Source organism: Mustela putorius, unplaced genomic scaffold (genome assembly GCF_011764305.1).
Source record: "Mustela putorius furo isolate JIRA1106 unplaced genomic scaffold, ASM1176430v1.1 tig00003909_pilon_pilon_pilon, whole genome shotgun sequence".
NCBI classification, from domain to species: domain Eukaryota; kingdom Metazoa; phylum Chordata; class Mammalia; order Carnivora; family Mustelidae; genus Mustela; species Mustela putorius.
Genome location: NW_025422057.1, coordinates 7,076,915 through 7,103,597, shown reverse-complemented (window position 1 = coordinate 7,103,597; position 26,683 = coordinate 7,076,915). Strand labels below are relative to the sequence as shown.

The following is a 26,683-nucleotide window of genomic DNA, read 5'->3' as shown; positions in this document are numbered from 1 at the left end:
AGATTAACATAATTAGTATCCTCACTTCCAAGATTTCTTTTTTAATTTCACTTCAAAATTTGGCTTTAACACATGAATACTAAAAGTACCAACAAGTTCAACCAAGAAAACACCATTTCCAGTTCCAATATCAAGCACTGAAGCATCCAATGGAATCTTGCGGTTTTGCATCCACCTTATTAGCCGATCCATACTCTCTTCTCCAAACCTATTAGAAACAGAGAATCCGTTATTCAAAGACCAGAGGAATATAGAGCAAAGATTATAACTATATTCCATTTAAGCAGCTTATACAATATGCTCAATTAAGCCTTTTTTTGAAAGAAGACGTAGCATCTGTGGCTGCTTAAGCTTCACCTGTGCTATTACTGAAGAGAGTATGCTCCCTAGAATAGGACACAACAGATAAGGTCAATATGTTACTTATTAATGTTTCACTACATCAGCATCAGCACTTGTATATGCTGATGGCTCAAAATGTTACTGCTCATTGAACAAGGATGATCACAGGATGATAGCAACTTCCTAACACAGGTTTCCCCCACTAATGGCAAGTAGAGCACTGCTATGAAATCTTTCCTAAGGCAAAATGGCACAAAGCAAAGAAACAATGACCAGTAATTTATGTGGTAGAATTTTTCAGCATTCCCAGACTCCAAATATAACCTGTCTTAGGCCTGATACCACAAGACACGTCTTGCTAACACAGGCACAAAATAAATCAAGATAAAGCACAAACGCTCACAGACACTGTTCAAAGCTATAGTGGCCTTGCGCTGGGATGCTGAGTGTAGTTCCTGGGGAGGGAAGCCTGGCAGCACCACTCTTGCTGCTGGGATATGCACTGCCTCCCTAAATGGCTCACTGAAAAACAAACGGTGAACGCTATTTTTGCTTTTCACCTTTCTTAGTACAAGAGAAAATCTTCATATTTCTATCAGTTAACAAAAACAGGTACTAATATAAGTCTTTCATAAAAGCTGAGAGACATAATGTGAATTTTCAAAAAGCAGAGGATACCAATATTCTCATCAAATTTAAGTCTGGACCATTAAAAGAGAGAGAAGAGCGAGATTCTTTAAATCTACCTGCTAAAGCCAGAATCAGTCCAAGATTCCCAGAACTTTCAGGCTGTCTTTATTTTCTTTGGGGGTAAGCACTTTAAAGACGTACACACACACACTCTTCTGAATCATAATTCCGCTATTTTTTCTAACTCACCAGATTTCTCCTGTATCTCCATATTCTTGAAAAGTTTGCAGCTCTCTCTCATAGACAGCATCCCAACTATATAAATAATCAAATGCAAAGCAAGATTCTTGAATCAAACTGAATTACAATGTAAATGTTTCTAATACATTGTAGGTATTTATGACAGAAGTTTCAGACATTATCAGTGTTTTCAGTAAGTGCACTAGATCACGCTCTTAACATCCTTGTTAAAAGAATGAAAGACACAGACAAGCAGATAAGTTTACACATGTAAAGCTCTAAGTACAATACCTGACACATAAAAATGCTATATATTTTAGCTTAATTAAAAAAAAAAAAAAACCCACACACCCACAAATAAGTATGTGTCCACGGATCCCTAAGTCCCAAACACGAGCCCAAAACTTCACTGCACAGGCACAGTGTCATCATAGCACATTTCAGTCTAAAACGTGCGGACACAAAGATTTCCTACCAATACAGTGGTTCCTCACAAGGGAACTCAGCAAACACAAGCTCTGCCTAAAGATTAAGCTGCACGTTTAACATTTACTCCTTGGAAGTCTAGTTCCCTCTCCCCAACACTTGCCTTCGCTTCCCACGTCCCCTCTCCAGAATTGCTGCTCCCTCTCGGTCCTCCAACTCACCTTCCATCCGTACCTTTCCCCTGGCATTCGCTCACCCATCTATTAATTCGCCCATAAATACCGCACATCGATTTACGGTCAGATCACTTTCTCCTCGCTCCCTCCTCGGGTCATCCTCCCGGCTCCCACATCCCTACCCCATCCCCTACCCAGCAGCCCTACGTCCCGGCCCCTCGCGCTTTTCCCAAGCCCGCCCCTCCGGGTCCAGACCCCCCAACGAGGCCTCCCCCAAGAGCTTCGGAGGCCATTCCGCACCTCACGTGCCCTTTACACGCCGGCTCCTTGGAGCGCCTCTTAACCACCCCCAGGGTTGCCCCTCGGGATTCCAGCCCACCAGCCCCCTCTGAGCTTCCTCGCGCCACTCCCCGCCGCCCCCCCAGGTCCTCCCCATCTTCCGGGGCCCTCTTCCCCCTCCCCGTCCCCGCCCCGGGGGCCCAAGCCGGGCGGAGCAGCTCAGGCTCCCTGCCCAATGCCACACTCACTGCTCTCGGGTCCCCAGCGCCGACGGGGCGAAGCCATCCTCCCCGGGACTGCCGCTCCGGGACGGCTCCGCGGCCCCAGCACCGCCGCCGCCGTCGCCCGTGCCCGAGTTCATCCCGCTCCGCGCCCCGGAGGGCCGTTGGGGCCGCCATAGAGACGAGGCACAGGCAGAGCGGACTCGTCGGTGGGCGCCTCTAGGCGGCAGGAGGCCGCCCTCTCTACTACTCCTGGCCTCGGCTCCCTCAGCTCGTCTTTGGTCCCGAGTGGAGGTTCGCAAACCCAGGCGTGGTCGCCGGGGTCTCGCCTGCCTCTCTGGCCGCTGCCGCCAGCGTCAGAGGCACCCGGTTGCTGGGGTGCCCGCCTAAGCGCCGCTGCATGGGAGGACTGCTGCTTGTAAGGGACTGAGAGGAAGAAGCAGGTCCAAATGGAGTCAGGTTTGCTAAACCTGAGACTTAATATCCAACGTTAACTGCCGATTTGAGCCTCTTCCAGGAATGGAATTTTAAACCAATCAGTATGGAATTCTCTGGTGGGCATTAGTGCAGTAATCTGCCTGAGAAGATTCCCTTAAGGGAGAGTGACATTGTCCGAACCAATCCATTCTTTTTCTTCTTATTATTTTATTCAAGTATAGTTGACAACTTTACGTTAGTTTGGGATGTTGAAATAATCCATTCGTAATGTACTAGCCAACGCACCCCCTGCTTTTTTTTTATTTTATTTTATTTATTTATTTGACAGAGACACAACTAAAGAGGGGACAGAAGGAGGGGAAGTGGGAGAGGGAGAAGCAGGCTTCCCACGGAGCAGGGAGCCAATGTGGGGCTGGATCCCAGGACTCTGGAATCATGACCTGAGCCTAAGGCAGATGCTTTAGGAACGAGCCACCGAGGTGCCCCAACCCTCCCCACCCCCACCACCCCCAACCCGGTATCTGATGCCTATAAAAACCTCCCATTTTGCACAACTCCTCAGAGCTCCCTTCTACTTCATAGACTGGGTATCGTCTGCTTCATGATTCACTGAATAAGATCTATTAGATATTTAAGGTTACTCAGCTGCCTGGTGGCTCAGTCTGTTAATCCACTACTGACTCTTGACTTCTGCTCAGGTCATGATCTCAGGGTCAGGTGATGGAGCTGGGTGTTAGGGTCCGTGCTCAACTCAGAGCTGGCTTGAGATTCTCTCTCGCCTTCTCTCTTTCTCTGCCTCCCCCACTTGCACATGCATTCTCTCGTGCTCTCTCAATAAAGAAACAAACAAGATATTAAAAAAAAAAGTTACTCAGCTACATTTTTTAAAAACAGGACTATTCAAGGTACTGCATTTTGGACAAGGCTGGCAATGGGAAAACCACATTACCTTAAGCCAACACTGCTGATTGCAAACACAAATCACCTCATGTATGCACATCATGGTCAGATCTGGAAATTGGATGGGATAGTCTGCTGCATTTTTCGGCTTCCTGGTCAGAGATTTAATTTGTAGTTTGGATTCTCCCTTAAAAATAGCATTCTGCCCTCTCAGAACTTGACATCACTGGTGGACACGGGAATTTATGCCCAGAGAAATGACTGCCTTACGACACCACCACACCACATCCTCCCCGTCCCCCACACCATAGTACTCCAACCATGGGAATCAGAGTGTGTGGAGGAAAATGCTGGGAGTCAAGATGCTCGGATGCCTGTCTTAGTTCTGCCCCTAACCAGGCACCTTGACCTTGCCCAAGACTCCTAACCTTTGTATGCTTCAACTTCCTCACCTGCACCATGCCTAAGATAGATGGTGACTGGTTCTTACCAGGTTGCTTCCAAACCAGGAACCTGAAATTCATCTGCTCTTGGTCTGACAACCACTGGGAGTTCTGTAGTATAATATGAGAAATCTATGAGCCAAAGGTCGGGGGGGTTCTGTAGCAGCAGTGAACTACTGACAGTCCAATGTCCTAGGCAAGGCTCTCAAAGGCTCCTAGGAAAGCTGCCTTCCAACCAAAAGGAATGTTTCCTAGGCCGCGTTTCTGTTGACTCAGCAAACAGAAGTCCAATAAGTCCCTAGAGGTAAACAGCACCAACAGTTGACAGAGACCCCAGTGAGGACTGAATGTGCATCTTCTCCTAGACAAGATGTTCCAAGATGTTCCAGCAACTACTGGTGCTAGAATACAGTAAAAGACAGATGGGGATCCATGTGTATAGTGATTAAAGGACTCAAGAAATAACAGAAGTAACCTTATTACAGTGTAATAAAACCACCAAATGCCACAGCCAATTAGTGCTGCGCTGGGCAAATGGTTGTTTTGATCTTTTCCAGGCTCTAGATGTTAGAGAAAGCAAGCTTGAATGTGACCAAGTCTTAAAAAGTTTTAGGTTCTAATTAAGAAGCACCCATGAAAGATAACACCATCTTCAACCTGGTGTCCTGCCAACACTTAAGCTGTTTTTGCTGTGTGTGATGAACACTATAAACAGTTGTTGGTATGAAGCCCTGGAAAAACCCTCTGTTTATAAAGAGTTCCTGCTCTGGCTCCAGGATAACTCTGGCTGTTTAGTCCTGACGGCTGTGTGGGGCACCACCTCTGATCACCCAGGGCAACAGGATTCTTAGTGGAGGGTGGAGAAGCTCAATCCGAGCAGAGCTGCCCATCACCAAGGAGAAGGTGGAATGATCCAAGGAACATAGTCCTCTCACCAGGTGTCCATTACATAGGCGGTATTGGGGGGTGTGGGGGGAGCTCTCCGGATGCCCTCTCTCATGCTGCCAATCCCTGCAGTCCGGAACCCTGCTTACCTACAACTTCCCTGAAACAGTGCTTTCAAGAGTTCTCAAACACTTCGCATTTGGCAAACCGAGGGTCAAGTTCCAGGCTTTACCTTCCTGGATCCTCTTGCGGTGATCAACACCACCTAGGATGCCATTCTTGAAAACCCCTCCCTATTTTCCCAGCACCACCTGCTCTTAAGTGAGCCTTCTAAAACGGGAGGTAGGCACAAGGCTGTAGAGTTGGATTCAGGTTTTGAGTCCTGACCCTATCATGTAGGACTAGAGGCAAGTTCTGTCAGTTCTCAGGGCCTCAGTATGCCCATCCTTTCACAATTAGGGCCCTTGTAGAGATTAAATGAGAGAACTCCCGTGAACTCCTACGTGCCTGACCCATGGTAAACGCTCAATAAATGCTAGCACAGTTTCTTCGGTTATAAAACAGAGTTTACAATAGGTCTATTTGGAGCGCCTCGATGGCTCAGTCAGCTCAGCGGCTGTCTTCAGCTCAGGTCATGATTCCAGGGTTCTGGGATCAGGCCCCATGTTCTGCCTCTCCCTCTGCCTGCCACAGTCCCTGCTTGTTCACACACACACTCTCTCGCTCCCTCTGTCAAATAAATAAAATTGTTAAAAAATATGAAAATTTTAAAAATCAACAAAGTGCATTTATTTCAGGGCATTGTTAGTAAAACTGAATAAGGGCATAGAATGTACATCTAAAGAGCTTAGAACAGAGCCTGGCAGATGGTCAGTGTTTGGTAAATGTTAGGTATTTTTCTTACTATTAGTGACTTCCAGGTTCATCCTCTATCCCCAGCTCTAGGCTTTTACTGCTTTGGCCTAAGATGTCTCTTGTTATGTGAAATTCAACCTGTTCAAAACTGAACTTTCTTGCACTGCCTTCTCCCCCAGCTCTGATGCCTCCAAACCCTGTCTTCCCCATGTTCTCCATTTGTTTGGCTCCTGACCATCCTACCATCAGCCAAAGCAGAGCATCATCATTGTTTTGCCCTTCCTCCACCCCTCTGCATGCAGCTTCTCCTGGTCTCAAGGCTCAGGGACATTTTTGTCATCATTCTGCCTTCCCTTGGGCTTCTTCAGGCTCACAGCTCACTGGGGCCACCACAGCCCCTTCCCAGTAGACCTCCTTCAAACCATTCAGCTCTAGGCCCCTTCTCTGTTCCCAGCTATCCTCTCTTCCCCTCTCTCCCTCTACAGAGGTCCCTAAAACCCAGCTGGGTTTTCTCTCCTTCGATGCCTGATGTCACCCATTCCTTTCCTTTGTGTTCTCTTGCCTGATCACAGATTATGGAGTCACCATCTTGAACTTCAATCACAACTTTGTCCCTACCAGGCGTGACCTTGGGCAAAGCACGTACTTTAACCCTTTTAGGTTCCAGTTTCCTTGACTGCCCAATGGGCATAATCCAAATGAAACTGGACTTTCTTGTTTCTACTTTCAGACCTCTCGTGGCAGCGTGCCATTTGCCGGCATACACGTACTTGCAGAAGTGCACTGCTTTGTTTTGATAAATATACAGAAATGGGATTTTACCATTTGCATTGTTTGTCGGTTGCATTTTCTGTTACCAATATTGTGGCAGGACACCTGGGTAACTCAGTCATTTCAGTGTCTGCCTTCAGCTCAGGTCATGATCCCAGGGTCCTGGGACTGAGTCCCCCTGGAGATACACCAGGAAGTAAATCAAAGATGAGTCCCTGTCTTCATGCAGTTCAGCATATGCCAGTGGAGGAACAAAGGCAATACGCTGGGGAAATGAATAAGACAGAGATGATGTGAGGTGGTGCTGACTGGGAGAGGGGAAGGGAAACAGGGGAGGAAGATTGAGAACATCAGGTGAGGGCTGCAGTCCAACTAGGGTGATAAGGAAGGATTCTCTGACAGGGTGGCACCAAGTGGAAACCTACAAGAGGTCGTCATAGGTAGTATCCCCAGGGAAGCAGAGTCTAACACTGAGATGAACGTGAAAGTTTATTAGGAAGTACTCTCAGGCTCACCACCTACTGGGGAAGGGAAAGAAACAGAGCTGGATGGAGGAAGTGGTTGGGACCGGGGTACAGCTACAACAGCACCTCAGCTAGCACTAGCATCCTTTCCCCCACAAAGCACTCTGGAACTGAGCTGACCCTTTGGAGTTGCCCCAAGTTGAAGGGAAGGTGGTGGACCTTTATCTGTCTGCACTGATAAGGCCTTGAATGTTGGTTGCCCAGGAAAAGCGGAATGACCTTAGGCAATGACACTCTGTTACACTGAAGGTAATTCCCAGAGAAAGCAAACAATTTCCCCTGCGGCTAGAATAATAAGTCTATCAATCCCAGAAGGGTGGGTATGGCTGGCACATTACAACATCTAGAGCAGAGATAAAGGAGGAAACTTCGAGCTGCTCTATGAGAAGAGCACTCTCGGTAAAGAGAAGGGCAAGTGCAAAGGCCCTGAGGTAGGACGAGATAGGAATTGCCAGGAAGCAGAAAGACTAGTGTAGCTGAAGCAGAGTGAACAAAGGGCTCAGCAGAAAGGAAGGAAGTCAGACGAGGTCATTACAAGGTTTGGGTTTAGACCAAGAAGCAACATGATTTAAATTTTAAATTTCAGTTTTAGCATGACCAGCTTAGTTGCTATGTTGAGAATAGATTTGGTAGGGAGGGGGTTAAAGACAGAAGCTGGAATATAGGGTTTCTCAACATCATCCCATTGATGTGGGAGAGGGGGAGAGGGGCTCTCCCATGCTTTGTAGGATGATTAGCAGCCAGTGTCCTTGTCCTCTAACCACTAAATTACCAGTGGCACCCTCCCCATAGTTGTGACATCTAAAAATGTCTCCAGACTCCGCCAAAGGTACCCCCAGTTCAGACCTCTTAAGTTAGAGATGGTTAAAATGATCCAGGAGAGAGTTAATGGCTTGGACCACCATTAGGTGTGCTAGCAGTGAATTCTAGGATTCTCCACATATTTTTAAGATTGTGCTGATGGATCAAATGGGGCGCGTCGATAACGAGTCGAAGATTTTTGGCCTTTGCAACTGTCAAAAGCAGTTCCATTTGCTGAACAGTGTGGTAGAAGGAGGCTTGACGGAGATCAGGAGTTCAGTTTTGACCCTGAGCGATCAAACGAATTGAAGAACAAGGACCCCTGAGTTTCTTTTCCTAACTGTTATATTTTATTTTCACGGTTATTTTGTTGTTCTTCTTTTTCTTTCCATGATTTTTCATGGTTTTTTTTTTTTTTTTTTTTTTTTAGAATTTATTTATTTATTTGACAGAGAGAGATCACAAGTAGGCAGAGAGGCTGGCAGAGAGAGAGAGGAGGAAGCAGGCTCCCCGCTGAGCAGAGAGCCCGATGCGGGACTCGATCCCAGGACCCTGGGATCATGACCTGAGCCGAAGGCAGCGGCTTAACCCACTGAGCCACCCAGGCGCCCTTTTTTTTTTTTTTTTTTTTGTACGCAGAATCCAATAGCTTCTTAGCACCTCCACAGCTACCACCTTTGTCCTCTCGGTCCCTTCGGGTTACTGGAGTGCCGCCACACTTTCCCCCACCCCCACCCCCCGTCTCCCTCCCCGACATTGTAGTCTCGAGTGCAGCTAGAATGGTCATATGAAAATGGAAATCACAGCATGTTACTCCACGTCAAACCCAAGCCATACAATTGCTTGAATCATCGCCCTCCTTTCATCCTTGAACACGGCAATGTTGGCTTTTATCAGTAAGAATTTCCCCCGCAAACAGAAAAGACGATCTGGGGAACTTTCGAGGGTTGTTCAGAAGAGGCAGTGTCTGAGATGTGCCGCGCGCGAGACCCACAAAGAGGACACGTCCTCGGGGTCAGTTCCGATCACGCAGACCTGCATTTCTCAGCGCTCGCTCGCGGGCAAAGCGACCCCTTGGCCTCATCCGCCGAAGACTTCATTTCCCAGGATGCCAAGGGGCGGAACCGGCCGGAAGGCTGTGTCCTCTCCGCGGGGCATGATGGGGGAGTTGGAGATTTCCATCATGGCGGCTTCCATTTCGGGCTACACCTTCAGCGCTGTGTGTTTCCACAGCGCCAACAGCAACGCCGACCACGTAGGTGCCGGGCCCCCCGCCGCTGCGGCTGGAGCCTCCAGCCTTGGTCCCGGGCCCGTGTCTGCGGCCCAGCCGGACCACTCGCGGCTCGCCCCCCCCTCCCGGGCTCCCGGGCGGGCCCTAGGGGCTGGTGACCCGGGCGGCTCCCGCCCCCGGTGAGCTCCTGCTACCCAGAGCTCCTTCGTCCCGGGGTTGGGCCCCCTCACTCAGTGCCTGCCGCCTCCTGACCCTCTCAGGACAGCCGTCTCCCTTTCAGCAAAGCTGTCTAGGTTGGCCGCCTGCAGTGTCAAGCGTCGCTAACTGGAGACCAAGCGTCTGCCCCTCCCTAAGAGTCAGGCTTCTGGACTTGCGAGGGGCTCCCGGGGTCGGCAGAGAGCGAAGAGACCGAGCTTTAGTCTAGGAGCCGAGGCACCCAGCCCCGCCCGCCGGTCTCACAGGTTGTCGTGGGGTGCGACGAGGGAAACCATGACTGTCACTATTCATACTTGTGAGATGCGTTCATGTGTTTTCTTCGCCTCAATGGAAAATGGAGAATGTAAACAGGAGTGTTGGGTGTCGGGTCTGCTTGCCTTGAAGTTGCACGTTTAGTTCCTTGGCGAATGTTTTAAAGCCACGGCGCTAATCGCAGTGAAATAGGGAAATGACAGGCCTACATATGAGTGATCGGAAAACGCATAGGCTTCGGAGCTCAGAGGGAGCAGAGCCTGACTGCTTCAATATCTTTATTTTCCCAATTGTCTTTTAATGTCATTCGCCTAGCTGGAAGTTTCTTAGTGAAACTAGATAATTTTTATCTTTAAGTCCATAATTGAGAGATGGTTTTAAGAGATGTTAATAATGAGTTACTCAAATTCATTTAGTAAGTGGGGGGGGGTTGAGGTTCTCATTACAAAGCAAAATGATACACTGTAGAATAAGGAACTGGATTTGGTTTGATGTCTGCAACTTTAGCTTCCATTAATAAAAACTGATCTCATAGAGGTGATTCTGTTAGATCATTGGATGGCATTAAATTATTCTACTTTTCCTCTGTGTAGTGTTGATGGTAGAGATTAACGATAGGAGTACACACAACGTGGGTTTTTCCAGAGTTAGCAGATGTCTCTGGATGCTAAGGCCTTTGATGCTGGAGCTAGCTATTTAATAATGTAATACAGTTCCATGTATAGGTGGTTTGTGATACTCCTAGTGTCCATGAAAGTACTAAATATGGTTTCAGTAATGCTTTTTAACATCTCTAGTTCTTGGAGTACTTAGTAATATCATAGTTTATGTAAAAGGCGAGGCTACTCTAAGAATAAGCAGCGACCTGTTGAAAAGCAGATCGTTTTTCTACAAATGGCAGGGAGATGGCTACATTCCTTAGATTGTTACTAATTTAATTCAACACCTATTTCTTTAATATCTGTTCTGTGCCAGGCATGGTAGTAGACTTCATGGAAGTTTTCACCGTGACAGTAGTTTGCAGGTGTATCTTATGTGACCATAGCTGGTTATGTTAACCTTGCCGCAATTATATATGTGGAATACTTTTGTCAATTTTACGTATTTTTAAGTTGAGGAACCAAAATTTGCCTTTGTAGCACATTCCTGTTTTTTCCAGGCAAGATATTAGTTTAAAACAACTCATTCTGTAGAGCTGGCTCTAGCAAGCTTTTTCCAGATAAGTAAATATTTTAGGCTTTGTGAGCCATGTGGTTTATGTAGCAACTGGTCAGTTCTGCTGTTGTACAGAGAAAGCAATCATAGACAATAAATTAATTAGGGTGACAGTTCCATAAAGCTTTATTTATGGACCCTGAATTTGAATTTCATATAATTTTCACATGTCATGAAATATTCCTATTTTTTTTCAACCATTTAAAAGTGGAAACTATTCTTCGCTTGTGGGCTGTACACTCACAGGCATGAGGCTTGATTTAACCCACACACCGTAGTTTGCCTCCTCCTTCTATAAAGTAACAGTGTTCGGACAATCCAGACTAGCAGAAAAGAAGCACTGGTTCATACTTTGCTTTAGAATGTCTTGCTGTCATTGTTGACTTTTTCAAACTGAGGACTATGATAGAGGTCCCAGATAAAATATAGGGCACTCCGATAAATTGAATTTCAGATAAATAGGAAATAATTTTTTAGAGTAAGTATATCCTAAATATTACACAAAAATTATTTGTTTACCTGAAATTCAAATTTAACAGTATCCTATATTTTTATTTTCTAAATTTAGCATCCCTAGACTGTGGAACATTAGGAATCTGGAGATATGTTCTTAAAATGTAAAGTTCTGTAGGAATTTTAAAAAATTGCTTTCACCTTAATTTTTATTAACTTGTTATAAAGAGAAAGCTGCTCTTGTGTAGTGAGAATTCTTAACTGAAAGGCTTTCGTGGGATAAAACAAGCTTATTTAGTCACTATTTCTCAAGCTAGTAGTCATAGATATTGCTTCAGGTTTGAGAGAATTTTTTTAAGGGAGATTTGTATATTACTCAAGATTGAGAAAAGCCCTATACGTGATAGTTTGGGAACTTAGGACACTCCCTCCCCTATTCCAATACAAAAGCTATGCTGTAAAGCATCTGTCCCTCCCTCCTCACCCCCACAGATTCCAACTGTGGGAGTGTTTTTAAACTAGGCAATCTCTGTATTTGATTCGGAGGGTCAGCCTGGAATAGAAAGGTACGTAGTACAAGGTCACTGTTCCCACAGATACTCTCAGCCGGTATGTACTGAGCACCTGCTGTGTGTTGGGCACTGTGCTAGTTGCTGAGGTATACAGGCACAAAGTCCCTCTCACAGGGCTTAGATTTTAGTAGGTGTAGGCATTTGTTAATGTAAAGATGTGGCTAGTGGGAGAAGACTGAGAGGAAAACACAGGGGACAGAGTGTCTGGCGTGCCCTGTTTTTGTTACACTGGCCAGGGAAGGCCTCTCTGATAAGGTGCTGTTTGAGTAAAAAGCCAGATGGAGGGAAGGAGCAAGCCATGTGGTTCTCCCAAGAAAGGAGATTGCAAGGCAGCCTGTTAGCCCATCCTCATAGGGAAGTTGCCGAGGCACATAGAGTTAATGTTCTGCACCGTGCTTGTGCTCAACATGACAGCAAGTGCTCCCACAGCAGGTTATGTGCTGCGTAATCCAGAATTTATGGCCTGTGTTCACCAAAGGTGTAAAGAAAGTAACCTCAGCGTTTATTGAGGAAGAACGTTCATGTGAGTGATTTATTTGCTGAAATCCTCATTTCCCACACCCTGTACAAGAGCAGTTCGTTGTGCATTGTGTTAACTTCTTTATCCTTGTATCGTTAACAGGGCTTTTAAAACAATGAAATAAATTATATGCTGTTACAGGAAAACAACCTTGGAATATTTCTGCTTCCTGAGCTTTTTTGATGTTGGTTATTACACTCGGTAGGATTTAGGAAGTGGATTCACTCTGCTTATTTTTGCTTCAAAAAAACAGGGTTTTTTTTAAGGGATTAAAATATTTCATTGTGTATGGAATCCTTTTTCCAAGCAATCTAGTTAATAGGTACATCTCAGACTACTTTAGTCTTATTGGTTTATAGAATAGAAAGCTTATTTGGATTAATGTCAAAATTATTTTAAAATTATAATGCTCTCAATTCGTTTTAATTCCAGTAAAAAATACTTGTAGTCTGCAACTATCTTTTTTTTTTTTTTTAATTACTTTTAGGAAGGATTTCTGCTGGGCGAAGTAAGACAAGAAGAAACCTTTAGCATCAGTGACTCACAAATCAGCAACACAGAATTTCTGCAAGTAATTGGTGAGTTTATCACTGAGCTTAGGAATATTTTTTCTGTATCAATGCTGTTTGTTTTGTTCTTTGGTCCTTAACTGGTTTTAATCTGAAAGATAAAAAGAGTACATAAAAAGCAGCTAAAATCACAATGCAAATCGTTTGCACTGATAGCTGGTATGAAATGCTTTACGAGTCAGTGTGAACGTGCAGTGGTGGCTGTAAGGTTGGGTAGTCTATAAAGCTCTTACCCACCAACTGGTCTTTTACTGAATCGCTGTCTGCTCTTGCTCATGATGGTCTCTTCAAAACCACAGTCACCCTTAGATCGCATACTGGGCTGTTCCCCATTGTCGACATCACCACACACTGAAATGCAAGGATCTTTTGGGCTGGTCCTTCCCGGAGGGATCTGCCAAAGGTGTTCATACTTGTTTATATGAGCTATTGGCTAAATCTACCCAGCCTTCTGGAGGACAATCCAAATAGTTTTGGGTTGATTGTTGGGGAAGATGAAGGAGTGTTTAGAGATGCACTGACTGTCTTTGGATCAGTCTCTCTCTCTCTGTCTTTCTTTTTTTTTTCCTCTTCGGATCAGTCTCCTTTCGATAAATAGGGATCAGACTCCTTCCAGCTGCACATTGAGCATGTCACCAAACAGCGTATCCTGATACTCAGGTCTCAGCAAGGGGTGCTTCACTTAGGCCACCACCATTTACTGACCGTCTGTGTGTGAAGCATGTGCCAGGCAAGGAGAGGAGTACCCAGGTGCATCCCTAATTCCTGGAGCGGGGCAGGATAGGACAAGTGCACAGAAGTCCCAGACAACTGTACAAGATGAGTACTATAAGAAAGGAACAGAGAAAATCCCATCCCTGCTAGGGGGTAAAAGTAGTAGAGAGTAAAGGTATCCTGAAGGCAGTGAACTTAGGGTCAGGGGGGCAGTGGGTTCAGGGGAACACAGAGCAGGGAGTACATAAGATATATAGGTAATCTGGCCTGTTTCTATGTGGAGAAAATACAGAATGTGTGAAGGTGAGTCGTTTGGTTTGAAGTATTGCTGGAAGGTTAGGTTATGTTGCGATCACATCATCAATTTCAAGCCTTCCAGTTCTGATAGCCTTCTAGGATATGGGTTGGGAGGCCAGGATGAGGATTGAGGTGGGGTTAGGATTGGGGGAAAACAAGGAACAGTTCATTTCCTCAAGGACCCATACGATAAGACCCATTCCTCACAATACTGACTTGTTAAATAAAGACTCAATATACTGTCTCCAGCGGTTTTTTCACTGAGGTTTTGTTTTTATTTCTTGTAACTCTTTAAAATCCTAAAATGGAGAATTTGGTTTCATGGAACATGGGTGTAGTTTTATTGTTTGCACTTGGATTTTCAAAACTAATTTGGTATGCGAAGGTTAAAATGTCAGACGTAGTTAACAGACAGCACACCAAGCAGGAAAGAGCTCTGTTACCTGGTGTGACCATAAAAATAGTACTTCTGTTGAATATTCTGGCTATTTATTTATTTTAAAAGAAGTAGAATTGTAAATAATCAAATTCTACAGCTTCATGCATTGTATCTGATTCATAAACCTTCTGGTTCTTTCAGTAAATACGTTTCCATGGTACTGTAGATACAGAGAAGTACCAATCGATAGAGCCCCGGTTAATGCAGCGCCATGACAACCATCTTCTGCTGCACAACGTTTAATTTATTAGCTATATTCCGTTCATTGTATGAAACAGTTGTGGCTCTCATGGGCAAAGTATTTACTGGTGTTATCTTAGGTGCACTGTTACCATTGCAGTAGTTTTCTTTTGAAACTAAGTACATGTTCGAAATAGAAACAGGGACTCCAAACCTAGGTTGCAAGGCCAAAGGTTAGGTCAAGTGCCCTGAGTAGTATTCCATACCAGTGGTATCAAGAAATTTTCTTGCATAGCCTAACTCCAGAATAAGATGTTTTAAATAAAATGAGTCTACTGAAGTTGTTATTTATTGCAAATGACTGAATCCACGCACAGACACTTTTCCTCTGTACAGTAAGGACTGCATCCAGAGTGCTACATTCTGAACACGAAGTGTCGCATTCTGTGTTAACTGCATATTAATTTTTTTTTAAAGATTTTATTTATTTATTTGACAGAGAGAGAGAGATCACAAATAGGCAGAGAGACAGACAGAGAGAGAGATGAGGAGAAGCAGGCTCCCTGCTGAGCAGAGAGCCCTACGCGGGACTCGATCCCAGGCCCCTGGGATCATGACCCGAGCCGAAGGCAGAGGCTTTAACCCACTGAGCCACCCAGGCGCCCCAACTGCATATTAATTTTAAAAGCTGGGCTGACTCACTTTAAGCAGAGTTGTCTACCCTTAGTTCTAGAAGGGGAGGGAGCAGGCAGCCACGGAAGAGCTTCCTTAGTTAATTAGATGATGCCACTGCAGTTACTGGAAAGGATGGAGGAGGGAGTAGTGGAACTGTTGAGTCTCCATCAGGAGAGGAGAAGCAGAGGTAGGAAGATCAGTGAGACTAGGCGGAGGTGGGGGTGGGGCGGGGGGCTGGGGAGAACTGCTAAGGGAATGAGTGCAGTCATACCTACATGAAGAGCAGTCTGCCGTGTGGATGAACTGCAGAGGCGTGGCAGACTCTGGAATCCCACGCAGGGCTGCCCTGCTCCTGCCGGTTTCCAGCGGTCTATCCGCCAGTGTGCCTGCCAGCTTCGTTGCAGTCTGCATCCTGATCATGTTCGAGGCCTTCACCCTGTTTTTTCCACGGAGGGTTTAGGCATTGCAAAAAGTCTTACAGAGAAAGGTCCAACTTTCTTTAGCAAATGCCACATGATATCTAGGGTGTATCTTAAGTGTGCTGCTAATCCCGGTTGTAAATCACGACAGAAGTCTGCTGGGGCAGTTGATGACAGCGCTGTGTGTTTGGGAATCCAGATCTACTGTAGGGATTTTAAGAAATATTCATTCCTTTAAAGGAGAAGGTGGGCTTTTCTTTCTTTTTCCTGAGCCCTCTGTAAAGTTTTTGCTAAAAATGTTCCACATTCTAATTAATTTACTCATAGTACCTCAGAAATAATGTTGGATGGCACACTGTATTATTGCTGGTGGTAAAAGAAGGAACAATTTCTGGATGAAGTTTTCTTATTTGCATCACTGTGTCAACAGCCATGCCAGGCAAGGAAGCTTGTCTTTCCAGTGGAAGGATTGCATCTGTGCGTATGTTTTTGCAGCATTGACATCAGTACAGAAGCTAACGGGCAGAGTCCCATGGCCACCAGGGTCATGGTTTCATTTTAATTGTGTTAAAGTGGCAGCCTGGAGCTCTGTGGCTGTGGCTTTTTAGACAGCAGGTGATGAGTTTCTGTCTCCAAGAATGTTAGGAATAGGATCGAGTGGTTAATTAGTCTCATGGTCTTAGAAAGCCACCCAGATCCTAAGCCCCCTGATGAGCCTGAAGGACTTGTTTCCTCTGGGTAATCAGAGCAGTCTTTCCAGAAGCTGTTAGGATCTGCCTTACAAAGGATTATTTCCCTTGGTGTTGACCATCTTTGAAGGGGTTAACAGGCGTCCAGAGCTTTCTCCTCCCTTTCCGTTCAGGACGCCTGGCCCAGCTTGTTCTGGGTTATTGGTTGTAGGGAGGTTAGGCCCTCCTCTCCCCAAGCTGCCCTCACCCTGCTTATCCGCTTTGATTAAATGCTTTCAGTTAGCTGTTACTTTTCCCTCTTATGCTTTGTTTAACTAGGTGAGATTGCATGAGGGCGCACAACGGCTGTGTGTTCCTGAGTAAAAGCTTTCGGCTATGTGCTCATCAGCCATGGACAAATGGAAGCAGAACGTGTTCTCCAGCTTAATTCGTCCTGAAAAGGTGTCCCTGAGTTTCAGTGTTGAGAAGACACACTGCCCTCACTAGTGTACATGCAGCACCTATCTGGGAGAGGAAAACTGTCTTTTTATTGTTTGAGGTTTCAGTAAACAAACAAGTAGGCTATTTTGTACTTGCCTGTGTCTTACATGATTAACTAAGCTGTGTTCCTTCTTTCTAATTACAGAAATCCATAATCATCAGCCGTGTTCAAAGCTTTTTAGGTAAGCCACATCTTCCTTTGTCACTTTTAGTCCTTATTGAAAGATTAATTGATTAAAAACTATTGAATTTAGGCTTGTACCTGATTGTGGCTATGAAGTCCCAGGTGTAACTGAGGGCATCCAAATTCACTTGTTTATTGAGTGTCCAGTGTGTGTAAGGTTAGAGATAGGGGAGGGATGGTGTAAATCCTGGCCTCCGTGATTTACAGTGAGAGTCTACTCCAGCAGCCTCCCAAGCAAGGGCTTTTCAGCCACAGAGCAGGAAGTTAGTCAAGAATCACATACACATGGGACGCCTGGGTGGCTCAGTTGGTTAAGCAGCTGCCTTCGGCTCAGGTCATGATCCCAGTGTCCTGGGATCGAGTCCCACATCAGGCTCCTTGCTCCGCAGGGAGCCTGCTTCTCCCTCTGACTCTGCCTTCCACTCTGTCTGCCTGTGCTCGCTCTCTCTCTCTCTCTGACAAATAAATAAATAAAATCTTTAAAAAAAAAAAGAATCACATACAGATAAAAGAATTTAATGGGTGTTTTTAAGAAGAATAAAACATGTTCAGTGTTCAACTTTAAAATGCAAGGAAAGGAAACATGGAACTTTCTTTTTGCATGTATGTGTTAACATACACTAGTTGCATACTAAGACCAACTAAAGGACAGCAAGAGAAAGAAATGGGAGGAGCGACATTCCGAAGGGAGGCAGCAAATGACAGATGTGTGGCGGGTGAGAGAGACAAGGGCCAGTACCCCCATCCACTAGACTTCTCCCCACCAATATGCAGGCCTCTGTCTGCTCTCTCGGCCCCAGAGCCCTCCACCTGCTGGCTGGTGTGATGATTTCAGCTCCTTCTTCAGCAACCCCCGGCCCAGCATGTTCTACCTTCCCAGCAGCCAGTACTTCCCTTCCCGGAGTAGGATTCGGCACTCTTGGTCAGCACTCCCTTCTCTAACAACTGCCAACCCTTGGTGCCTGGCTGTTCCTGCTGTGTGTCCCCTGCAGCTTTCACCCTGGTCCCTGTCCTGTTCTCAGCTGACCCACACACCTAGGCCCTTGCACCCAAGAACTGCTGGGGGGCCCCCGCCCCACCACACACAGATACCCATCCATTTATTATTTTAGAAGATTGTCCTCATGCAGGAAGTTTACCTGTGGACAAAGTCTAAAGGCAGCCAAGATCCTCATCACTTTTAGGTTTGCATGTAACTGAAAGAGGAGTGGGAAGCAAGACAAGCAGTTCGTTCGAGAAGAATCTCAGAGCAAATGAAAGGATTCAGGCCATGGTTCACACATTGTCTGTGTTTGGTCCACACAAGTGTCTGATTTGGCCCTGACTCTGCGAAGCTCTTCGAGGTGTGCCCTGCCTTGCCCTTCTGAGGAATCGCATGTAAGGCTGTCAGTAAAATTGTCTCAGAGGGATTTAACTAAGTTTAAATTACATACCTATAATTCTTACGGTGGAAGGAAACCTTAGAAGTCATGTGTCTGCTCCAGACTTTCTTCTGTATAGAGGGAAGTGGAGAGCACATAGGTTCAGTGGCTCGCCCAGGATCCTGCAGTGAGAAGCAGAGCTGGGCTGGGGCTAGTATCTCTTGACTCCCAGTTCAGTGGGTTTTCTTTGTTTGTTTTGTTTTGTTTTGACCGTTTCTCGAACTTCTTACTGCTTTATAAGGCCTGGGCCTAATGGTTGTGGGTTGAGGGAGGAAGGATGGCTTTCCCTTTTTTTTAAAAAAGATTTTATTTATTAGAGAGACAGGGAGAATGAGTGCAGGGAGGAGCAGAGGCAGAGGGAGAAGCAAGCTCCCTGTTGAGCAAGGAGCGTGAAGAGGGACTCGATCCCAGGACCCAGGGATCATGACCTGAGCCTGAAGCAGACGCTTAACCAACTGAGCCACCCCCGGTGTCCCAAGAATGGGATTCCTAAAAGCACAGTCAGTGGTAGAAAAACCCAAACATCATTATGCCTGCTTACTGTAGGATCCTGGTCGGCTAGGTCTGTTTGAGGGGCAGACCTGGCTTCAAAGCCCAGCTCTTCCATCTTCCACCTGTATAGTTTGGGGCAAGTCACTTAAGTATCTTTACCTACAAAACTGGGAATAAAACTTGGGACACGTTGGGCTGCAGTAATACCTACTTACCAGCACTGAAGCAGGAATGAAAAGAAATAAATTGAGAAAGCATGCAGCTAGGCCTCTTAAACATTCAACAGATGTTCATTTCCCTTCTGCATTTCTCAGAAAATAAGCTCCTGTATTCTTTTTTCCCCATAAGTAACTGATACTTAGAAACAAGGAAAAGATGTCACAGCCATTGGAAACCACACGTTTTCTAATTACTTGCTATCAGTACCTCCCACATGTGGAAGTAATACCTTTTGAATGTAACAGTCTCTTGAGTATTCTTTGATGCAAAAGATATATCATCAGTGAAGCACTGAGATTGATTTCTCTGGTTATCTGTTGAAGATAAGCAATTGTATCTTTATGTCTTGATTACCAACTTTTAGGATCCAGGGACCCATAGACACATGAGGCTAAGTATATTCATTTCCAAAATACCATATGACTTTAATAAAATGTATTTTCTTTTAAAAAAAACAGTTTTTATGACTATGCAAGCAAAGTTAACGAAGAGAGCTTGGACAGGATTCTTAAGGATCGGAGAAAGGTATGTCCTGTTTGTTGCCCAGTCCGATTTGGAAATCACTGTTTATTTTATTACCTAAACTTAAAACCAGAAGGGAATGTAAAATGAAACAATAGGATTTGATATTAATGTATGAGAGTTCTGTTGACTTAAGTAGATTTTAAGGGTAAATGCAGATGTGAGACAATGTTTATAACCTATCAATAGAAAAAAAAATTTAGATATTTATAGTGTGATTCTATTATGTAAAAATCGGAAGGAAAAACAAGAACCATACTCTAGAGAGTTAAAAATTAGTTTAGTTGATTCTGAGTGGTTCTTTTTTTCTCTTTTGTAATTTAAAAAGTAATTTTGCAAGTATCTTACATACATGCATTAATTTTATAACCAGGAAAAATAGTTCTAAAAAAGGTAAGTCATAATTAAACAACTCTGGATATGTTACCCTTTCAAGTTCAATTAATGCCAAACATAGATGTTTTTCCAAAAGGTCATGTGTTTATTATTTCTGTCAACATATGCATATAATGTTCTGATTATATATGGTAAGCAAGTCTGAATAGAATTGAAAATGAACCAGTTTTATTGCTGCGGCATTGTCTGATGATCTCATTTATAATTTATTCTGTTGTACCATGTGTGGGTTTTACTTTTCTACCTTGAAATATTAATTCCAGAAAAGTAGATTTGTTATTAAACCATGGCTTGAGGGAAAAAATATTAATAAAAGTTTTCAGTTTGTCACAAAAAAATGCCTTTGTTTAGAAGTGTGTATTATGAAAAAGCTTTTAAAAGATTACTTATGGAAAAAAAGAATCAGCACCGTAGGACTTGGTTCCCGAAGCGTCTGAAGAAGGGCACCAGGAGTAAGGGTGCAGTCAGAGTAAGTCAGCAGCCTGGGCGATGGGCGGGCGGGCTCAGTTGCGCCGTCAGTTGGAAAAGCAGAAAGAAATCAGGTAAGATGAAAGGAAGACTGGGAAGGCCGGAAGAAAGGACAGACCGCTTTATGGGTGTTGATGAGCTCAGGTCTCTGGAATCGGACCCCGTCACCATCCACCTGGGAAAGGGAGTTAGAGCGGCCACAGACATTGGGGTCCAGCTCTCTTGTTTTCAGTGATGTGCCCAGGAGCATATGTTCTGGAATCTCTCAGGAGTCCGACCTTCCTATCCTAGCTCCAACCTATCTCCTCATTCCATTTATATTTTAGACAGTGAACTTTTTTTTTTTTTTTTTTTTTTTTTATTTACTTGAGAGAGAGACAGTGAGAGAGAGCATGAATGAGGAGAAGGTCAGAGAGAGAAGCAGACTCCCCATGGAGCTGGGAGCCCGATGCGGGACTCGATCCCGGGACTCCAGGATCATGACCTGAGCCGAAGGCATTCGTCCAACCAACTGAGCCACCCAGGCGTCCCTAGACAGTGAACTTTTATTATACTTTCTAAAACTGAAATTTCTTCCATGAAAATTCTCTTTTGAGCAGTTTTCTAGAGTATTTACTACACATTAAAAGTAACAGGAGTATTTTTTTTTTTTAAGATTTTATTTATTTATTTGAGAGAGAGAATGAGAGAGAGAGAGAGTGCATTAAGGTCAGAGGGAGAAGCAGGAGCCCGACGTGGGGCTTAATCCCGGGACTCCAGGATCATGACCTGAGCCGAAGGCAGTTGTTTAACCAACTGAGCCACCCAGGCGCCTATATATTTTTTTAAGATTTTATTTATTTGGAAGAGAGAGAGAGACAGCATGAGTGGGAGGGGCAGAGAGGGGGGTAGAAAGAGAATCTTAAGCAGACTCCACGCTGAGTGCAGAGCCTGATGTGGGGGTCAATCCCACAACCATGACCTGAGCTGAAACCAAGACTGGGATGCTTAAGCGACAGTACCACCCAGGTGCCCTGAAGTATTTTTTAAATAGATGAAAAAAAATTCGAAGTGACAAAAATGAATAAAGAATATGAACAGGAAATTCACAAAAGAAAAAAGAAATACACAAATGGCCAAGAAATAATGAAAAGATGTTTATCTTCAATCTGGAAATGCAAACTGAAACAGCATGATGCTATTTTCTTGCTCATTAGATTAGCAAAAGTGTAAAGGGATTGCTAATACCCAGTTTTGGGTAAGGCTTTGGGAAATGGGGAAGCTGTAGTTGGTGGGAATGTAAGTTGATGACAAACAGTTAAGAGTTTTGCAGTAACAGAATTTTATTTTTAATTTTCTTTCTATTATTACTAAAGTAATCTCGATGCTCAATGTGGGGCTCAGACTTAGGACCCCAAGGTCAAGAGTTACGTGCTCCACATACTGAGTCAGCCAGGCGCTCTGCAATAACAGAATTTTAAATACGCAGTCCCACCTCTAGGAATCTGGCCCAAGTAAACATTTGGATCTAGGAACAAAGTTATGAAAGGCTGGCGTTAATGAATAGCTCAACTCTGTGCCAGGCCGCGTTCTAAGCACTTTCCGGGTGTTGGAACTAGGAGGTAAATTGCTGTTCTTACCATCCCCATTTTACAATTGAGGAAACAGGGGTGAGTGCCTTGCTAAAGGTCCCCAGTGGGTAATGGTGGAACCCAAGGTTAACCCCAGCAGTCTGGCCTCGGAACCCAGCATGCAAGGGTGTTTATTGTGTCTTTGCTTAATAGTAAGGGTTTTGAAAGCAGTCTAAATGTCCACCAATGGGAAACGGTCAAGTCGGTTGTGTTGACACCTCTCTACTGTGGGATACGAAGCAGCCATTGCAAAGCATGAGGGAAGTTCTCGGGTAATGCCCTAGAAAGATCTCAAAGTTGGGTTACATGAGAAAAGTAGTGTTATAATTTGAGCCTGTTTTATGTAAAAACACAAATCTGAATGAGTATTTAGATGTACAGAAAAAGATCAGGAAGGAAGGCAGCCAAACTTAAAAGTGTTTACTTTGGGGAAGGGAATGGAGAGGTGCTGCTGAAGAAGGGGAACTTTATGGGAAAAGTTTGTTTGTAACAGTGTTCGTTAATTGAAAATAAGTTGGGGGGGCGCCTGGGTGGCTCAGTGGGTTAAGCCGCTGCCTTCGGCTCAGGTCATGATCTCGGGGTCCTGGGATCGAGTCCCGCATCGGGCTCTCTGCTCAGCAGAGAGCCTGCTTCCCTCTCTCTCTCTCTGCCTGCCTCTCCGACTACTTGTGATTTCTCTCTGTCAAATAAATAAATAAAATCTTTAAAAAAAAAAAAAAAAAAAAAAAAGAAAATAAGTTGGGGAAAAAAAAAAGAGGAGTCTACCAGGTAGGGTTTTGTTTCGTTTCTGTGTTTTGTTTTTAGCTGTAGATAAGGACACATTTCTTAATTAATTTGGGGGTTTAAAAATCGGATATGCCGGGGGAACCTGGCTGACTCAGTAGAATTTGTGACTCTTGACCTCTGGGTCATGAGTTCAAGCCCCATGTTGGGTGTAGAGCTTATTAAAAAAATTAAATTGGGGCACCTGGGTGGCTCAGGCAGTTGAACATCTGACTCTTGATTTCTGCCCAGTTCGTGATCTTAGGGTCATGCATAGGATCTACTATCGAGCCCCACACTTGAGATTCTCTCTCTCCTTCTGCCCCCACTGCCCCCAGCTCGTATACTTGTTCTCTCTCGCTCAAGTAAATAAATAAAATCTTTAAAATAATAATAATTAACAAAGTAAAATTGGATTTGCTCTTTTGATCTTTAGTACATCCTACATCTGTTGTTATCTGGAAGGTATGTGGCTCTCAAATATAGAAACTCTACAACATTGCTAAAACTTTTTTTTAACCATAGACTTAAGATAAGGGCTAATGTTTTATTTTTCGTTTTTTTAAGTAGGCTCCACAGCCAGTGGAGAGCCCAATATGGGGCTCAATCTCACGACCCTGAGGTCAAGACCTGTGCAGAGATCAAGAGCTGGACTCTTAACCGACTAAGCCAGCCAGGCATCCAAAGGCTAATGATTTGATATGAGAATCCCCCAGTAGGTACAACATGGTCATCTACTGCAACGTGCAGAATGACTGCCCTGGCAGACTACGTCTTGTGTTTACCAAGTTTGCACAAGCCTCAGGTTTGGGGCCAAGGCCAAAAAAGCAAGTGAGAAGGGGGTTTCTGCCTTCTGGAATCATCTGCTGTGCAGTAGATGATGATAAACATAACTGCCACCTTAATATCATCGTAAGGCCCAAAGGCTCATGAGGTGAAGATAACGAGCATGTCCTCTATTGGGGACGGTTGCTTTGGCTCCAAAAAGTATAAGTGAATATCTAGTTGAGAGTAGAGAGGAGAGTCTTTGTGAGAAGTTGTCTATGAAACTTTGGCTGAAATAAGGTTGTAGGGAAAGATGTCCACAGTTTTTCATCACGGCCCAGGCATAATTGTCAGAAATGGGCTTTTTAGCGTCAGAAAGTTTCTCAGTAGCCTTGCAACGATCTTGTTAGCTCTAAAAGGTACAATCATGGGTGTCAACAAATGTGAATGAATTTGGCATCTCATCTTTCATTAATAAGAATAATGGGGTTGTCCTTTTAGCATATAACAAATGAATACGTTGATTTCTGTCTGTTGATATCCAAAATAAATGCATCAGGCTCCTGTCTCTCAGAAAATACAGGTAGAATAAAACAGTTGGAATCCACGTAAGTGAAAAGCATTATGCCTCATCCAGTAGCCACCTGTAAGATTCTGTTCATCCGTGAGCGTTTCATGAGAGCACCCAATGTTCTGGCAAAGCGTAGGTCTCTGCAGGGTGCCAGGGAGAGGGAGTAGAGACACCCCCAGGCCTCCGAAGGAGCTGACTCCAGTGTTATTCCTCATGCCCCAGATATACTGCTCAGAGTGCGACATGTCATGTTCTCAGGCATCAATACCTCTAGCCAGGCGATGGCTTTTCTTACCGACTTCTTCTTCTTCTTTTTTTTTTTTTAAAGGAAACTACCTCTCCACGTTTTCTTTTTTTTTTTTTTGGTATTTTATTTTTTATTTCAGCTTTACTGAGGTACAATGGACATATAAAACTGTAAGGTACTTAAAGTGTACATTGTGTTAATTGGGTAAGCGTATACATTGTGAAATGATTCACTGTGATTTCCCCATTGTGAAAGGATTAATGATGGTATTTTAATCTAAATGTTTCATTAAATGAGAGTAAGTGTTCAAAAGGCGCCTCTGTTTCCCTCTCTTCATCTTTACATGTGGAGGGGCTTCAGCTGGAGCTTTGGTTTTCTTTCCTTTTCTTTTTCTTTTTTTTTTTTTAAAGATTTTATTTATTTATTTGACAGAGATCCCAAGAAGGTAGAGCAGCAGGCAGAGACAGAGGGGGGAAGCAGGCTCCCCGATGAGCGGAGAGCCTGATGCAGGGCTCGATCCCAGGACCCTGAGATCATGACCTGAGGCGAGAGCAGAGGCTTAACCCTCTGAGCCACCCAGGCGCCCCTGGAGCTTTGGTTTTCCAAGTGTGGTCCCTGGACCGGCAGCATTAGCGGCACCTGGGAACTTGTTAGAACCTACTCTTCACTCATCGTCATGTGACCAGTTTGGAATTGTGAAGTTACCATTGTACAGTGGAAAAGACAGGTTTCCCATCTTGGCTGTCACTCGTGAGCTCAGTGACTTTGCACAAAACATCTCTTATAGGATTTACAGTGTCAGAAGTGTTTGGGTTTCCTTTTTGTTTAAAGAATATCAGGGTGGCCTGGCTGGCTCAGACGGCAGAGCGTGTGAGTCTTGATCTCAGAGTTGTGAGTTTGAGCCACGTTGGATGTAGAGATTACTTAAAAAATAAAATCTTTTTTTTTTTTTTAAGATTTTATTTATTTGACAGAGAGAGAGAGACAGTGAGAGAGAGAATACGGGCGGAGGGAGTGGGAGAGGGAGAAGGAGGCCTCCCGCCGAGCAGCCTGATGTGGGGATCGATCCCAGGACGCTGGGATCATGACCTGAGCCGAAGGCAGCTGCTCAACAACTGCCTCCCAAAATAAAATCTTTTAAAAAAGTTAGAAATTAAAAAAAGAATATCATAGTTAATTGCTTTATGTAATTAGAAGTTATACTTTATGTTCAGTAATACTCCATGCAGGCAGGAACTATTCCTTGGTTTCCTGTAGTTACTTAATTGTGATGTGAACCCAGTGGAAAAGACATTACTTGCCTCCCAAGGTTGTTAAAAATCAGTGAAAATAGTTGTAATAAAGCTACCTGGGGGCCTGGCACGTGGGCTCAACAAAGGTTGGTTCACTTCCTACATGAAAGTACCAAAATAGAATCTAAATTTACTATTAATTTTATTATTTATTTATTTTTACTTATTTACTTTTTTAAAAGATTTCTTTATTTATTTGAGAAAGAGACAGAGAGTATGAGTGGGAGGGGCAGAGAGAGAAAGAAACTCAAGCAGATTCTGTGCTGAGTGTGGAGCCTGATGCTGGGCTCGACCCCACAACCCTGATATCGTGACCTGAGCCAAAATCAGGAGTCAGATGCTTAACTGGCTTGTGCCACCCAGGCGCCCCTAAACTTACTGTTCGTTTTTTAAAAAAGATTTTATCCATTTATTTGAAAGAGAACACGAACAGGGGTTGGAGCAGAGGGAGAGTGAGGCTCCCTGTTGAGCAGGGAGCCCGATGTGGGACTCCATCCGGCACTCCGGGATCATGGCCCAAGCTGAAAGCAGATGCATAAACAGCTGAGCCACCCAGGCACCCCTTTACTGTTAATTTTAATATGACACTAACAATTTTAAGCTACCTTTACTTCTTTTTTTTAGGCTGACTTATTTATTTATTTATTAAAGATTTTATTTATTTATTTTACAGACAGAGATCACAAGTAGGCAGAGAGTCAGGCAGAGAGAGAGGGGGAAGCAGGCTCTCCGCTGAGCAGAGAGCCCGATGCTGGGCCAGATCCCAGGACCCTGGGATCGTGGCCTGAGCCGAAAGCAGAGGCTTTAACCCACTGAGCCACCCAGGTGCCCCAACTTATTTATTTTTAAAGATTTTATTTTATTTATTTGTCAGAGAGAGAG

General features: G+C 44.4%; 2 protein-coding genes and 1 long non-coding RNA gene across 8 annotated transcripts in view; 1 reads left to right on the top strand and 2 right to left on the bottom strand.

Annotated features, from left to right (window-relative positions):
* The window catches only part of EEF1AKMT2 (EEF1A lysine methyltransferase 2), a 71,143-nt gene extending 68,629 nt beyond the window's left edge, over window positions 1–2,514 (bottom strand). For 2 of the 6 annotated variants that reach the window (XR_006603118.1, XM_004751746.3), the window contains exons 1-3: window positions 2,342–2,511; window positions 1,222–1,287; window positions 94–208 (exon numbers count right to left, since the gene is read on the bottom strand). Coding sequence is in view for 5 of the 6 variants with exons in the window: in XM_004751746.3 (XP_004751803.1) it covers window positions 94–208; window positions 1,222–1,287; window positions 2,342–2,454 (294 nt within the window). In the remaining variant the exon portion in view is untranslated. Of the gene's footprint in view, window positions 1–89; window positions 209–1,221; window positions 1,288–2,341 lie in introns of all 6 variants that reach the window. The other 4 variants (XM_013055721.2, XM_045068450.1, XM_045068449.1 and 1 more) reach the window with 4 other exon arrangements.
* LOC101692894 lies at window positions 1,644–2,325 on the bottom strand. The gene is made up of 2 exons (XR_199342.3): window positions 2,115–2,325; window positions 1,644–1,898 (listed from the first exon to the last, which is right to left on the bottom strand). It is a non-coding gene; the product is annotated as an uncharacterized LOC101692894 (long non-coding RNA).
* Window positions 2,515–9,069: 6,555 nt separating the features above from the next.
* Window positions 9,070–26,683, top strand: part of ABRAXAS2 (abraxas 2, BRISC complex subunit) — a 28,932-nt gene continuing 11,318 nt past the window's right edge. Inside the window, exons 1-4 of the mRNA XM_004751745.3 lie at window positions 9,070–9,186; window positions 12,878–12,968; window positions 16,998–17,034; window positions 19,627–19,693. Coding sequence (XP_004751802.1) covers window positions 9,088–9,186; window positions 12,878–12,968; window positions 16,998–17,034; window positions 19,627–19,693 — 294 coding nt within the window. The 5' untranslated portion in view covers window positions 9,070–9,087. The remainder of the gene's footprint in view (window positions 9,187–12,877; window positions 12,969–16,997; window positions 17,035–19,626; window positions 19,694–26,683) is intronic.